This window comes from Empidonax traillii, unplaced genomic scaffold (assembly GCF_003031625.1).
Source record: "Empidonax traillii isolate 1590-97213 ecotype Southwest subspecies unplaced genomic scaffold, ASM303162v1 scaffold336:size770142, whole genome shotgun sequence".
Classification (NCBI taxonomy): domain Eukaryota; kingdom Metazoa; phylum Chordata; class Aves; order Passeriformes; family Tyrannidae; genus Empidonax; species Empidonax traillii.
Window position 1 is genome coordinate 57,113 of NW_020955529.1, and position 12,513 is coordinate 69,625.

The 12,513-nt window shown below is 34.7% G+C and overlaps 1 protein-coding gene across 7 annotated transcripts in view; it reads left to right on the forward strand.

The window, feature by feature from the left end:
- The window catches only part of JAKMIP1 (janus kinase and microtubule interacting protein 1), a 101,936-nt gene that overhangs the window by 55,269 nt on the left and 34,154 nt on the right, over window positions 1-12,513 (forward strand). For all 7 annotated transcript variants that reach the window (XM_027891981.1, XM_027891982.1, XM_027891983.1 and 4 more), the window contains 4 exons: window positions 1,216-1,344; window positions 4,996-5,079; window positions 8,786-8,848; window positions 9,986-10,084. In XM_027891981.1, coding sequence (XP_027747782.1) covers window positions 1,216-1,344; window positions 4,996-5,079; window positions 8,786-8,848; window positions 9,986-10,084 — 375 coding nt within the window. The remainder of the gene's footprint in view (window positions 1-1,215; window positions 1,345-4,995; window positions 5,080-8,785; window positions 8,849-9,985; window positions 10,085-12,513) is intronic.

The following is a 12,513-nucleotide window of genomic DNA, read 5'->3' on the forward strand; positions in this document are numbered from 1 at the left end:
CTTAAGTTCTATAAAAAATTGACATTTAAGTATAAATGCAAACTTTTTTTCAGTTGTTATTCCACAGGACCTGTGAAAGATTTAGCAGAGAATTCTGTTGGGGTTTTTTCCAAGTCCAGTAACATATACACTTCACAATAGAATTAATAAGATAATATTCTGCCTGACAGATTTGGCAGATATTGGACTGAGAAATAAAATTGTTTTTCTCGAACTCTTTGTTATTAGTCAAAAGAAAATGAATAGGCAAACTGCTTTGCCAAAAGCCAGTAGTTCTTAGACAATAGTTTGCCTTTCAACCTTATAATTTATTTGACTGTTTTGATACAACCAGGATTTTCTTCCTTTGCTCACAATACTCAGAAAGGCTTTTGCAATTCATGAAGTCTTAAATGATCATAAGTAGTAAATACCCACTGACATTTTTTGTCTCAGCTCTGTGATATACAGTGCTGCTGGCCTACTTCAGAAGATTGCAGGCGTGAGGACAAAGCATGAATTAGATTCTCCTTTTCATCTTTCTTTCTTGTTCACTAACTTATAAACCTAACTTGTGTGCCTAATACTCCTCAGTTGAAAGAAGCTTCCTTTTTTCCTAGGTTTAATATTTAATAATATTGTAATCTCTTTTCCTTGGAACTCAAGTTTCTGGAGCAAAAATTAATTGAAGGACATTTCTTGTCCTCAGCATTATAGGAAAGACCTTGTAATTGTTCAAGTCATTTGCTCAAAATTTGAAGGAGATCAAGATTTTAAAAATACTTCGTGTTAAAAAAATAAATTTTAGGAAATGTGGCTTTTGAAATGTAACTTCTGTGTTAGTATGCTATACCCTGGCATTGCAGAGAAAAACTGGAGGGAGGGAGGGAGGAATGGACTGCATGAGCCCCTTCTGAAGCTCCTGTGGCTCTGGAGTTGCTGAAGAGAGTGGTGAATAAAACTGTTTCCTCCTCATCTTTCCCCAGACAGTTTTTTTCCCATTTCTACATTGCTGCCTTGTACAGTAACGTACAGTGTCCTGAAATTGTATGGTAAAGACAGTTACTCATCATCCTTCCTTCCTTTCCTTTCCACATTTTTCAGGATTTCAAACCTTTATTAAACTGAGACTCAGTATGAGTTGTGTTGCTTGTTATGTTTGTGAGTCTGTCTGTATAGACAAACCCACTATTACACACATTTATACAAAACCCCTTTTTTCCCCCCTTCATTAAGAGCACACCTAAAGAAGAAGCTGAACTAAGGTTCTGCCAGCTGACAAGAGAGTATCAAGCTTTGCAAAGAGCATATGCATTGCTTCAGGAGCAAGTCGGCGGAACCCTGGATGCAGAGAGAGAAGCAAGGGTAATTTTTTAACTGAATTTCCTTTAACTCTGAAATAACTGAAAAAGCTGAAACAACTTGTAACAACAGGAGGTATCTCTGCAGGTCACTGAAATGCAAAGCATAATGTTTTTGAGAATTAGAGGATATCATCACTGAGGCAACAATTTAGATTAATCTGGTGTGATCAGAATAAAGATGTCATATTTTATTACAGCATGGATAATATATTAGAGGTTTCGGTAGTAAGACAGTGTTATTGAGAGTGATATCCCAGTTGAACATGCAGTTTGGATAGTGACATGACGGGTTTTAAATGAATTGCAGGATAGGTTGTTACACGTACTTAGGTATTTTCACATGTATATTAAAAATCTGACCGAAATCTGAATAAGATAGTTTTTATTGAAGTGTTTTGTTGAGCATATGAAATCATAATTAATTTTTTAAAATCTTAGATTGAGAGTATTCTTTCACTAAAAAGTACCTAGCTAACTATCTCTCCTATTGGATCAGCATGTGGGAGTGTTTACTGTCTCTGAAATAAATATTTTTACTTTCACAGTAATCTCTGTACTCTAGGTATTATTGGTGTGAGAGAGTATTTGCCCTTCTGCCACCACTATGTTTTACCATTTAGTGGTGCAGAGAGGAGGTCAGCAGAAGTCATGCTAGCATTTTTCCATTCTCTTTTTTCCAAACTGGAGATGAGCAAAATACCTTCATGAGATGGTGAGCTCTAACTTAGTCCCCAGATCTATTCAGTGAACAGAAGTGGCATCAAAAAAAGAACTGAGTTAACTAGCAACAAAACTTCTTGCAGCTTTTATTTCAGCTCCTTGCAGATAGCAGCATGTGTAGAATTGTGGCATGTTTACAAGTCACCCTCTGCTTGAATAACTATTATGATCAATGAATAAAGAACATATAAAATCCAAATGGGCAATAAATAGCTATAGAGTTGGAAACTTCATCATCTTCACCTGATGTCCATTCTGCATGAAGTACAACATGAAACTGTAGATTAGTGACTACTGAGAGAGTTGACGGATGTCATTTCAAGACCACTCTCACAGAGTCACACTCAGTTATCTTTGAAGGGTCATGGCAATTGTGTGAGATTCCTGAGGACTGTAAGAAAGCAAATGTCACTCTTGTCTTCAAAAAAGGTGACAGGAGACAAGTGAAAAGTGAGGTGGACTGAATATTGGCTGAAGTAGCTTAGAGGGTTGTGGTCAGTGGCAGAAAGTTCAGCTGGAGGTGTTTCACCTCCAAGTTTGCAGATGATAGAAAATTGAAAGGAGTGGTTGATAACTGAGATGGTTATACTGCCATTCAGAGGAACTATTCAACTGCCTGAAGACATTGGTAAAGAGGAATCTCATTAAATTCAAGCAAGGGAAGGAAAACTGTGGGGAAGAATAACTCCATGTGCTAGCACAGACTTGGGGCTGGCTTGCTGGAAAACAGTTTTGCACAAAATAAAGTAGGGGCTTCTGGTGGACACCAAGTTGACCATTATCTGGCAGTGTGCCCTTGCAGCAGTGAGGGCCAGCAGCCTCCTGGGTGGCATAAGGAAGAAAGTCCTCAGCGGACCAATGGAGGTGACCCTTCCTCTCTACTCATGATTGAGTGATGTCTGGAGTGCTGGGTCATGAAGATTATTAAGGTCTTGGACAACCTGATACACTGGGCTGAAAGGGCTGGAACTATTCAGTCTGGGTAAAAGAATGCTCAGGGGTAAATGCCTGAGGGAGGGAATAAAGAAGATGGAACCAGTATCCTCCCTCATCTTTGAGCACAGAGATTGGGCAGGTGATCTGACCTCAGTGAGAGTGTAATTCTAAAAAATGTTTAAGCATTGAAAACCTTCCCCCTAGAACTTCCCCGAACCCTCAAAATGGAGAAATGTATTAAATACTATGAATTATTACATGTTACTGCCTTTCTACATGTGGCCTTCACTGTACTATGCCACTGCAACATGTTGCTAATAATGCAGAAAGACGTTTTAATGTGGTTTAAAAATTACTGTTGGGAAAGAACTCAATTTAATGGTAGGAGCTGCCACTAGCTTGTTCTACTACTTAGAACAATTAATAAAATATTCACAAAATTCTATCTTAATGGTTATTAGGCATACATGTGCCATCCACATGTATGTATCATCCACATCTTTTTCTCCACTTACTGAGTATTTTATGTGTAGAAACTATATGCTGTGGAAACAGAATTTCTATTTGTTAATAAGCAAAGCTTTCCAGGTAAAATTACAGAAGAATGTCGACTACTTTGACATTATCTAGAGCTGTTTACAGCTAAAAATGTTAGTCTCTTACCTTCAGACTGTATTTAGAAGATTCAAGGTTTGCTTTAAAATATGTCAACTTTTCTGTGGTTTTTTTTTTCCAAGGTTCTTGGTAGTCTAAAGTTCTTTTCTTTTTTTTTTTTTTCTGTGAAATATAGTCCTTATAATAGTAGATTTATCGATTTATGACTTTATTTCTTAGAGTTCTCAGCATCTTACAAAAGCCTAGTCACTTTTGACACTCTCTTTTTAAGTACGACACTTAGCTAAGGAAAGCAATAAGGACTTCGGAGATCACTTCTCAAGATAGAATTGGGATGGAGGGCATAATTCCATTTACTATTAAAGTACAATTTAGGGGGCAGTCATGTATTTGACACTTATGAGAGGCCATTATGTGTTTCCTTTGCCTTCATAGGCTTTTTTTTTAAGTTTTATTTTGTAGGTATTTGCAATTTGTCTGTTTTGTAGACTTGGAAATTGTTGCTATTTTTTTTTAGTGTTGTTTTGGTCTTTTTTGTCACATCCCTGCAAATCCATCTTTTGAGTGAGTCAGAAAGTAGCTTTTTGTGTGATTTATTTTGTAGGGCCCAATGTTCTGGTGGGATGAACATTTCCTATTATTTTTAGATGAGGCTTAAGGTAAACAACAGGGACCAAAGATGTAAAAGGAAATCCCTGTGGGAATTTTTTAACTGTTTGGCTGAAAAAGTACCTGAAGTAGGGTGGGAAAAGTACTTGCTGTAGCTCAAAGAGCCTCAGTGACTGAGGTTCTCCAGAAACAGGTTGTTTTATATCTGTTTTGTTTAATACCTTTTATGATCCAGTTCCTTTTAAGGCATCACTGGACTCAGGGGGTAGTACCTACTATAGTGTAATAGTTAATGTAAAAATTATGTAGAACAAGGAGAACTGACCAGTGTATGCTATGTATGGGATATATAAATTATTTGGGGTCAATATATTTTATTTACCTAAAGGGCTTTTTCAGTGCTTAATACAGATCTCTTAATCTCTTTCCCTTTTTTTCCCCAGTGCCTTGAATTACTAAAGCTTATGAATAGCTTCTTAGAGCTCTTTCAGTTCCTAAGTTATTTTTTTCCCCCTAGGAAGGGCTTTGTCACTGAATGTGTCATGATAACATCTTTCTAAGCTAGGATGGAAAAATCCTGTTAAACTGACAGCTTTAAATATTTTGTAACATAAACACAAAAGCAGTTATTTTAATGTAAAGCATTAAAAGTTGACTGGACAGCCAATAAGCAGTATAAAGTATCTTTACTTTGATTCTGTGTGTAATTAAATCTGCCTGTCTACCTGCATGTGCCTGCACAAATACACACTTTTTGATTTCTCCCCCCCAGACTCGTGAACAACTGCAAGCTGATCTTCTCAGGTGTCAGGCAAAAATTGAGGACCTGGAGAAAGCTCTAATTGAGAAGGGACAGGTAAAAGGCTCTCTTAATGTCCTCTACCACATCATTTTCTCTGCTGCATGCAGTGGTGCCCTTGCCATCTTCATTGCTTACTGGTGTGTTAGTGCAAATGATGCGGCTTAATTGCAACGGCAGCAGTAGATTACTTAAGTAAAGGAAAGTATTTTACAGCCTAAGAAAATGTCATTTCAGATTCATTTTCTAACACATAATGCACTAAAGCATAGTGTCCAAATAACCATGTCTACATGCATCGTAAATTCTGTTCCCATTGTCATTTGGTGAAGGCCTTTCTTCCGTTTTCCATTTTGTTAATATTTGTTATAAAATCCAATAAAATAAATGCTCTATATTTGTACTGGAGAATATTTTTGATGAGTAGCATGGAAAAATTAAAAAATCCCAAACTTCTAGACATGCTGGAGAAATTAACTACTGAGTGTGTCAGGTTACTAGAAACCACTCGTGGTGTTACTCTCCTGGGTTTAAATTATTGGAGAACCCAACTGCTTTCAAATTCCCAAACTATCATACAAATTAAGAGCAGGCCTTATGCTTCAGCATATATAATATATGTAAATACTTGACAAAGATGTGACTATTGATGCATATTTAATAATGTCTAGGGTCTTCGGAAAGTCTGATTAAGGGTTATGAGCATACATTTGCAAATTGTTCAGTTGTGTAACTTCTAGAATGCACTGAGGAAGTTGGGGAGATTTATTTTATGATTTATTATTTGAAATAAGAATTTTAAAATTGCAGGTTGCTTATGAGAATAAGATATAGCTATCTATAGATATGTTTGTTCAATCCTGTAGCATTGAACAAAAACAATCTACAAATAATGCCAAGTGAATGATATCACTATTTTTATGATTTATTCTTTGTAAGAAAAATTTTCTTTAAGATTCTGTATAAATGCAAAGGTTTGGGGACCATACTGAAATTAAGGGTTAAAGTAATTTATGCTGACCTCCACACAAATTGCTATTTGCTTAGTACATTCCACGTAAATACAGTATTACTAAAAGAAGGGAATGTGTTGTCAATCTAAAACCAATGGCTCACTGAGCTTCTGGAAGAATAAATGAAACTGAAGACTTCTTGAGGATCTACTGCTGATATTTTGGTGTGTTGACAAGAAGGGTGTTAAGGGCCGATTGCTGTGTAGTCCAAAGCATTAACAAAATAGTTGACTATTACAGTGTGTAATGTAAGTACTGTGTATGTAAGTAAGATAAATGAACTCGGACACACATGTAAGGAATTACTTCTGTGATTTTTTTCTTCAAGAGTGTTATGTCAAAAAGGTAGACCTGGAAATTAGAATTTAATTAGTTATCACTTCTAGATTCAGAACCACATTTTTAACCTTGTATCTCTCAGTAATCCTGAGAATGTGATGGGTGCAGCTTGGTGGTGTCTCTGGTGGGCTGGTTTGTATGCTGAGCATTAGCTTTCCACAGAGGGGTTCACAGTGTCTTCCTGGGAGCTCTAGCACCTGCTTGGTTCTCCTGACCTGTTAGTGTTTACATTCAACAAAATAAATGGTTGTGATAATAAACTGAATTCCTTGTTCACTATGTGATTTTTTTTTAACATTTATTTTATTATTACTTTGTCATTTAGGTGGTCATGGTAGAGATGATGGTTTAATAATAATTGTGAAGTGTTCATTTGGGAAGCCAGTCCCTGAAGTGCTTTTGTAAAGGAAACAATTAATCATAAGTTTCAAGTGTATTATCCCAGAAAATTTTAGTCTTGCTTTACCCCTTTAGGAAACAGAAGCAGGAAAGAACTTCACAATTTTCCCGAAGTCAAATTCAGAGCAGGAGATTAGAATCTTATTGTTAAAAAATTATATGAGGCTTGGTTTATAAAACAATTTATGTGTCATTTCAAAGTAGCTGTCAAGAGCCCTTGTTAATCCTTCTTCTGCTGGGTCTGTCAGTATTCCCTCAGAAGTAAAACAAAACTAATAATCCATTTTTGCAAGGTTGAGGAGCATGCATAAGAAAAATTACATTAAGTGAAAAAGTTCTTATAAAATATTAATAGTGGTAAATAATAAATCTAAAACTATTGGAGTATGTAATGTGCCAGATGGATGAATGCTCAACTCTCTGTGATCTGGTATGTAAATACAATTCCCTCAGAGTTCAGTTTTTTTCAGAAAGTCAAGTTGGACTTCATCAAGAAAGAAACAAAAGTTAATTATCAATAGGGCAAATTAATCAGTTTTTTTCTACTTGTGTGAACTTGTATTGAACCTGCAGGTCTGATGCAACTGTTGAACCTGCCTTTTACCGTATCCACGCATTGAGGTATCCACCCTAAGCCAGTGTGTGCAACTCTTTGTTCAACCCTTGACCTTGGTGAAGTGCTATTAAAATGTTAAACACCAGATTTTATTCTCAACAGTTTTTTCATTGGCTTCAAAACTTCTTGACAAATGTAATGCCTTTTCAGTACCCATTTTTGTAGCTTATTCTTATAGCATCACATCCCTGAAGAGCTTATTTATCCCATGAAAATTAAAATGCATTTATGCATTCTTGCTTATGATTGGAAAAAGGAAAAAAATGGTAGAATATGAAAGAGAAAATATGTAGAAAATCTAACTCTGAACTTTTTTTAAAAGAAGTTAATTGGAGTAAATATCATGTCATAAAGTTTCAGATTTTTTTGTTGACATTTCAAGACTACTTCATGGGCTGGGATATCCAAATTTCATTGATTTCTTGTGCAACATTCATGTGCAAATACCTTGCTGACAAAGAAGGTATCATCCTTAATACTTTAGTAAATACATTTAGATTTTAAATAAATTATCCCTTGAAACTAGAAGATAATTCAATCTAGAGTTACTATAGCATATTAAGTGTTGGATATTGTTTTATTAAACTTCTTAGAACAGCATGAGCAAGGTTATGTAAATAGTTTTCTCTACAGCCAATACAAAGCTAGTTTGGCTGTTATAATCCATTAAATCTGAATGTCCAGCTGTGGCTGGCAGTGAGGTTTTGTAGCTTCAGTTTTTAAAGGGATATTTGATGAGGCCTTTTAAAGCCATGGGTAAACCTAAAAGGAAAGATCAGCTTTGGAACAAGTGATCAATTAGAAATACAGTTTTTAAATGGAGTACAGAATATCTCATATCACTTCCCTTCCTCCACAGCTTTGAATTCCATGTCACAAACACTGTGTATTAGCCAGATTCTCACATTTTTGGCAGAGGGTATTTACCTGTATATTGCTGAAGCTTCTTTTCAGTCACTTGGGGTAATAAAGTGCTTTTCTTCCCTTTCTCCCTTAGTATTTGCATTTCACTGCTCAAAATGGGATGATTTTGCCAGAAAGTTCCCAAACTTTTGCAATGGAAAGAAATAGTTTAGAGTTCAGCTGAGTATAAATGTTTTTAAAATGACATAAACTATTATATAACTGTAGTCTCCCACAATTGCTACATGTAAAGATTTTAAATTATATGTTTCTTAGGAAAAAAGAGACTCTACAACAGGAAATAGAAGGAACTTTTATTTTCACTGTAATATAAAATGCTATATATCCTTGAAATATTTATGATAGCTTTATTTTTCAGTGTGTGACCATTTTATACTTGAATGTACAATGATGTCTGAAATCTTCTAATTATTGTGGTCACTTGTCTTGTTTGACAACATATGTATATATTTAATCCTCTTCTTCCTCATAGGATTCAAAATGGGTAGAAGAAAAGCAGCTGTTAATTAGAACAAATCAGGAGTTGCTAGAGAAGGTATGTGGGAATACTTTCACCATTGCTGCCCTTTGTCATAAAAGACATTGAATGTGCTAAGTACTGGAACATGAACATAGAATTGCTTACTTTATTTCTCACCAGAAACAGAAATTTAAATTAAAGTCTCTAATTAAAGTACCAATATGCCTTTGTACTCTTCAGGAATTGAAGCTGCTTTTTATTGTGGAGCTGATGTTCTCATGTCCAGCAAAACACACAGTTACACAGGGATTATTATTGTCCTGATCACTGAAAAAATTGCCTGCTCTCCTTAGCTTTCAACTTTTTACAGTTTTTCTACACATTAACTAATACTGATTGATTTAAGACATTGTATTTACTGTCTGGGGTACTCAGAGCTGAGAATCTGCATTTATCTTCATTGATACTGGTATAAAAGTTAGCTAGTACTCTCAAAATCAAAGAATTAATTTTATTAATTAGTATCGTAATATTAATACAAAAATAACTGAAGGAATAATCATGTCTAAAATAGCTATAGCCAAGTCAGATTTAATTTATTCAGACACTGACATGGGCATTGTTAATGTTACAGTGCATTATGCCAGATGTTACACTTCTATTTAGTTTCATACCAAGAAAGGATCATGCAGTTAAACTATCACTCAGTTAAACTAGACAGTAGACCAAAGCTATTAGTCAGCATAATTAATATTCATTTTGAAGTTCTGTTTTGTCATTGTTAGTGCCCCAAAGCACAATTCTGGGAAATTAAAAAGTAGGCATTAAAACCCATTGCTCCATTATTGTCTTTCATATACTGTAAAGAATAAATGTCTAGTTAGGCAAATACAATGAGAACCGTCTCCCCAAATGTTAATGTAATTCAGATTCACTTGCTTGATTTTAAAAGAAAACTTATATTGCCTAACTTATTGAGATATAGTATTCATATCAATTTTCCTGCTACTTCCAGATTACTATTCTAAGAGAACACTGACCATTTGCTGCTGGCAGTTCTCAAAAGTGCTTTCTGATGTGCTGTTCCTTCTTTAGCTGCAAGACATGGCCCAATGTGTAACGAGAAATTGAAATAGTTAGGTTTTGTCTTAACTTGGTGCAGTATCTTTTCTAGTGCTTACAGGGTGTTACTGTGTTGTGTCTGTCTCATAGATTTACAGAATGGAACAAGAAGAGCATCAGCTGAAGAATGAGATGCAAGATGCAAAAGACCAGAATGAGCTGTTAGAATTCAGAGTGCTAGAGCTTGAAGTAAGAGATTCTCTCTGTTGCAAACTCTCAAATGGAGCAGAAATTATGTTTGAACCCAAGCTGAAATTCCTGTAAAGATTACTGGTGTCTGATGCATGTTTAAGGGAAGTCACTTAGGTATCTATTTTTTAAATGTTGTATCTTGGGATAATGAGATTTGATGCCACTGCCTTAATGTGTTTTGGAGAGAATGCTCACTAATGTTTATAAAGATGTAATATAGCTAATATAAATTGCATATAGTTTGGTTTTCATCTAATAAAATATTTTGTTTTGCAATATTTTGCCTTTTTTATTTGTTTCATTTCCATAACTGCTCCTTTCCTGCATGTAAAATCACTTGGTATGTATACTACAGCCTTGTTTGGCATTGATTAAATTAACACACCTTCTCACATCTTGCATGCAGTGATCTGACTAAAGATCTGACACATTCATCACATCATTGTGTAATTGCTTTAAATTACATTGATTTAAGATTGACCACACTCATACGAAATAAATTTATCTTAAAAAGAATGCATTTTGATAGATGCTTTGAAAGAATTCCTCTTACCTGAAATCCATTTTTTTATGGTTTAAACTGGTCATGGACTGGAAATAATTGGCCTCAGTCAATAAAAAATGAAAACAAAAAGCCCTCCGACAAAGTCAAAGTAAAGGGGTGAAGCACAAGTACAACTCCTGTGTATGTCAAACTGACACGTTGCCAATAGCAAACAAATTCTATACTTTGCATAAATGAAATAAGCAAAATTATTTGTTAATAACAATTTGAACATGTAGGCTGTGATCACAATAGAAAACAATGGTTTTCATCGGCTGATAAATTGGGCTCATGTTGAATTTAGTAACACTAAACTAGTTGTGTGTGATGCGCAGTTGTCACAAGGTTGTATTGCCTGATGACACATTGTTCAAAGATCATCAGCATTCTTAACACCGCTTAGAATAAACTCTCCAAGAAACCTGTCATTGTCACTCCTCCATAATTTTTATCACCCAGCACGTTTCACTGAAAATCTTGGCATGTGTAACTTCTCTGATAAAAATGAAAATGTCATGTCTTCCCATTATGTGGACATTCATTTTGTCTCTGACATTTCTTAATCTTTTTCTCATCCTTTTTCAACCATATGTCTTGATGTTGTAGTCCATTATATTCAAAGTTATGAATTTAGGTTATTAGGATTTCAGTAGATGTTCAGAAAAATAAATATGCTATCTAATACATATCTTTATACTTTATTAAAAGAATTGTGAAGTAAAATAGAGAACAATTTAGCATTTGAATTGGCAGTTACACTAGAAACTGCTTCCTAAAGTCTCAGTGTTCTTAGAAGTAAAACAGTTAAAAAAAATTTCTTAGGAAAAGAACAAATGTTTTTCAGTAGATCCTTCATTAGTGTATTTTTCACATGCGAGAATCACATCAAAAAAAGCTCAGTGTGACATGCTGAATTTTGTCATGTGCCAAAGCTTTAAAAACTTGTTTCATAGAATAACAATGGAAGTATTTTTGTGCAATTACAAGAAAAGATTTTTTTTCCCTAGTAGTCAAGCATGTAGACACAAATATGACTGAAAATGCAATGCTTTAGGGAAACCATCAATGTTTCTCAGAATCAGGACAATATTTTTTAGAGCAATTAAATTATTTCAGATGAATATTAGGCTAACGTAGAAAACACAATCATTTGTTTATAATCTAATACAAGCAACTCTAGGTGAGTTTAATGCAATTGCAACTGATTAATTTTTAACAATATATAAAATTATAACAATTTGGACAAGAATTAAGCTTCTGGTTTTGTGTTATGACAGCTAAGTTATTTAAGCCCATTTCAGACTTAGGCTGTTAATGTAAATATTTTCTAAAATAAAACCTGTGAGGGAGAAAAAGTATAGACTGTGGAGATTTTGCTCTCTACATGGTAGTTTCAAATTAGGTTTAATCTAGTTCATGAACAAGATTTGCCACGTGTTGTAACTTGCTTAAGTGAACGGATGCAGCCCTCCTGCCATATCAATTAAAGCACCTCATGTCGTGATTTAGAAAATGGAGCAACACTTGAATGGAACTAAAATATTTGCAGTAGTTCTCTCTCTCAGAAAATGAACCTGTTGTTGCCAAAGCCTCCTCTTGTAAAATGAAGATGAAATCTGGTGTTCCTTGCTTGTGTTCCCATGACCAGAGAGAATTCAGAGTAAGACCTGGTGCCTTGGTAGCCTTCAATCCAGTCAAATTTTCACAAGCACATTAAAATTTAATTTAAATAAAATTTCTTGTTTATCGCTTTACTCTATGTCTACCTTTGAAGAATTAATAGGCTGGTATTTTGAAGAAATACATAAAACTCAAATAGATAGACTGGATAAGTTTTAGAAATACTATAAATTTAGATGGCTGGGAATTTATAATTTTTAGT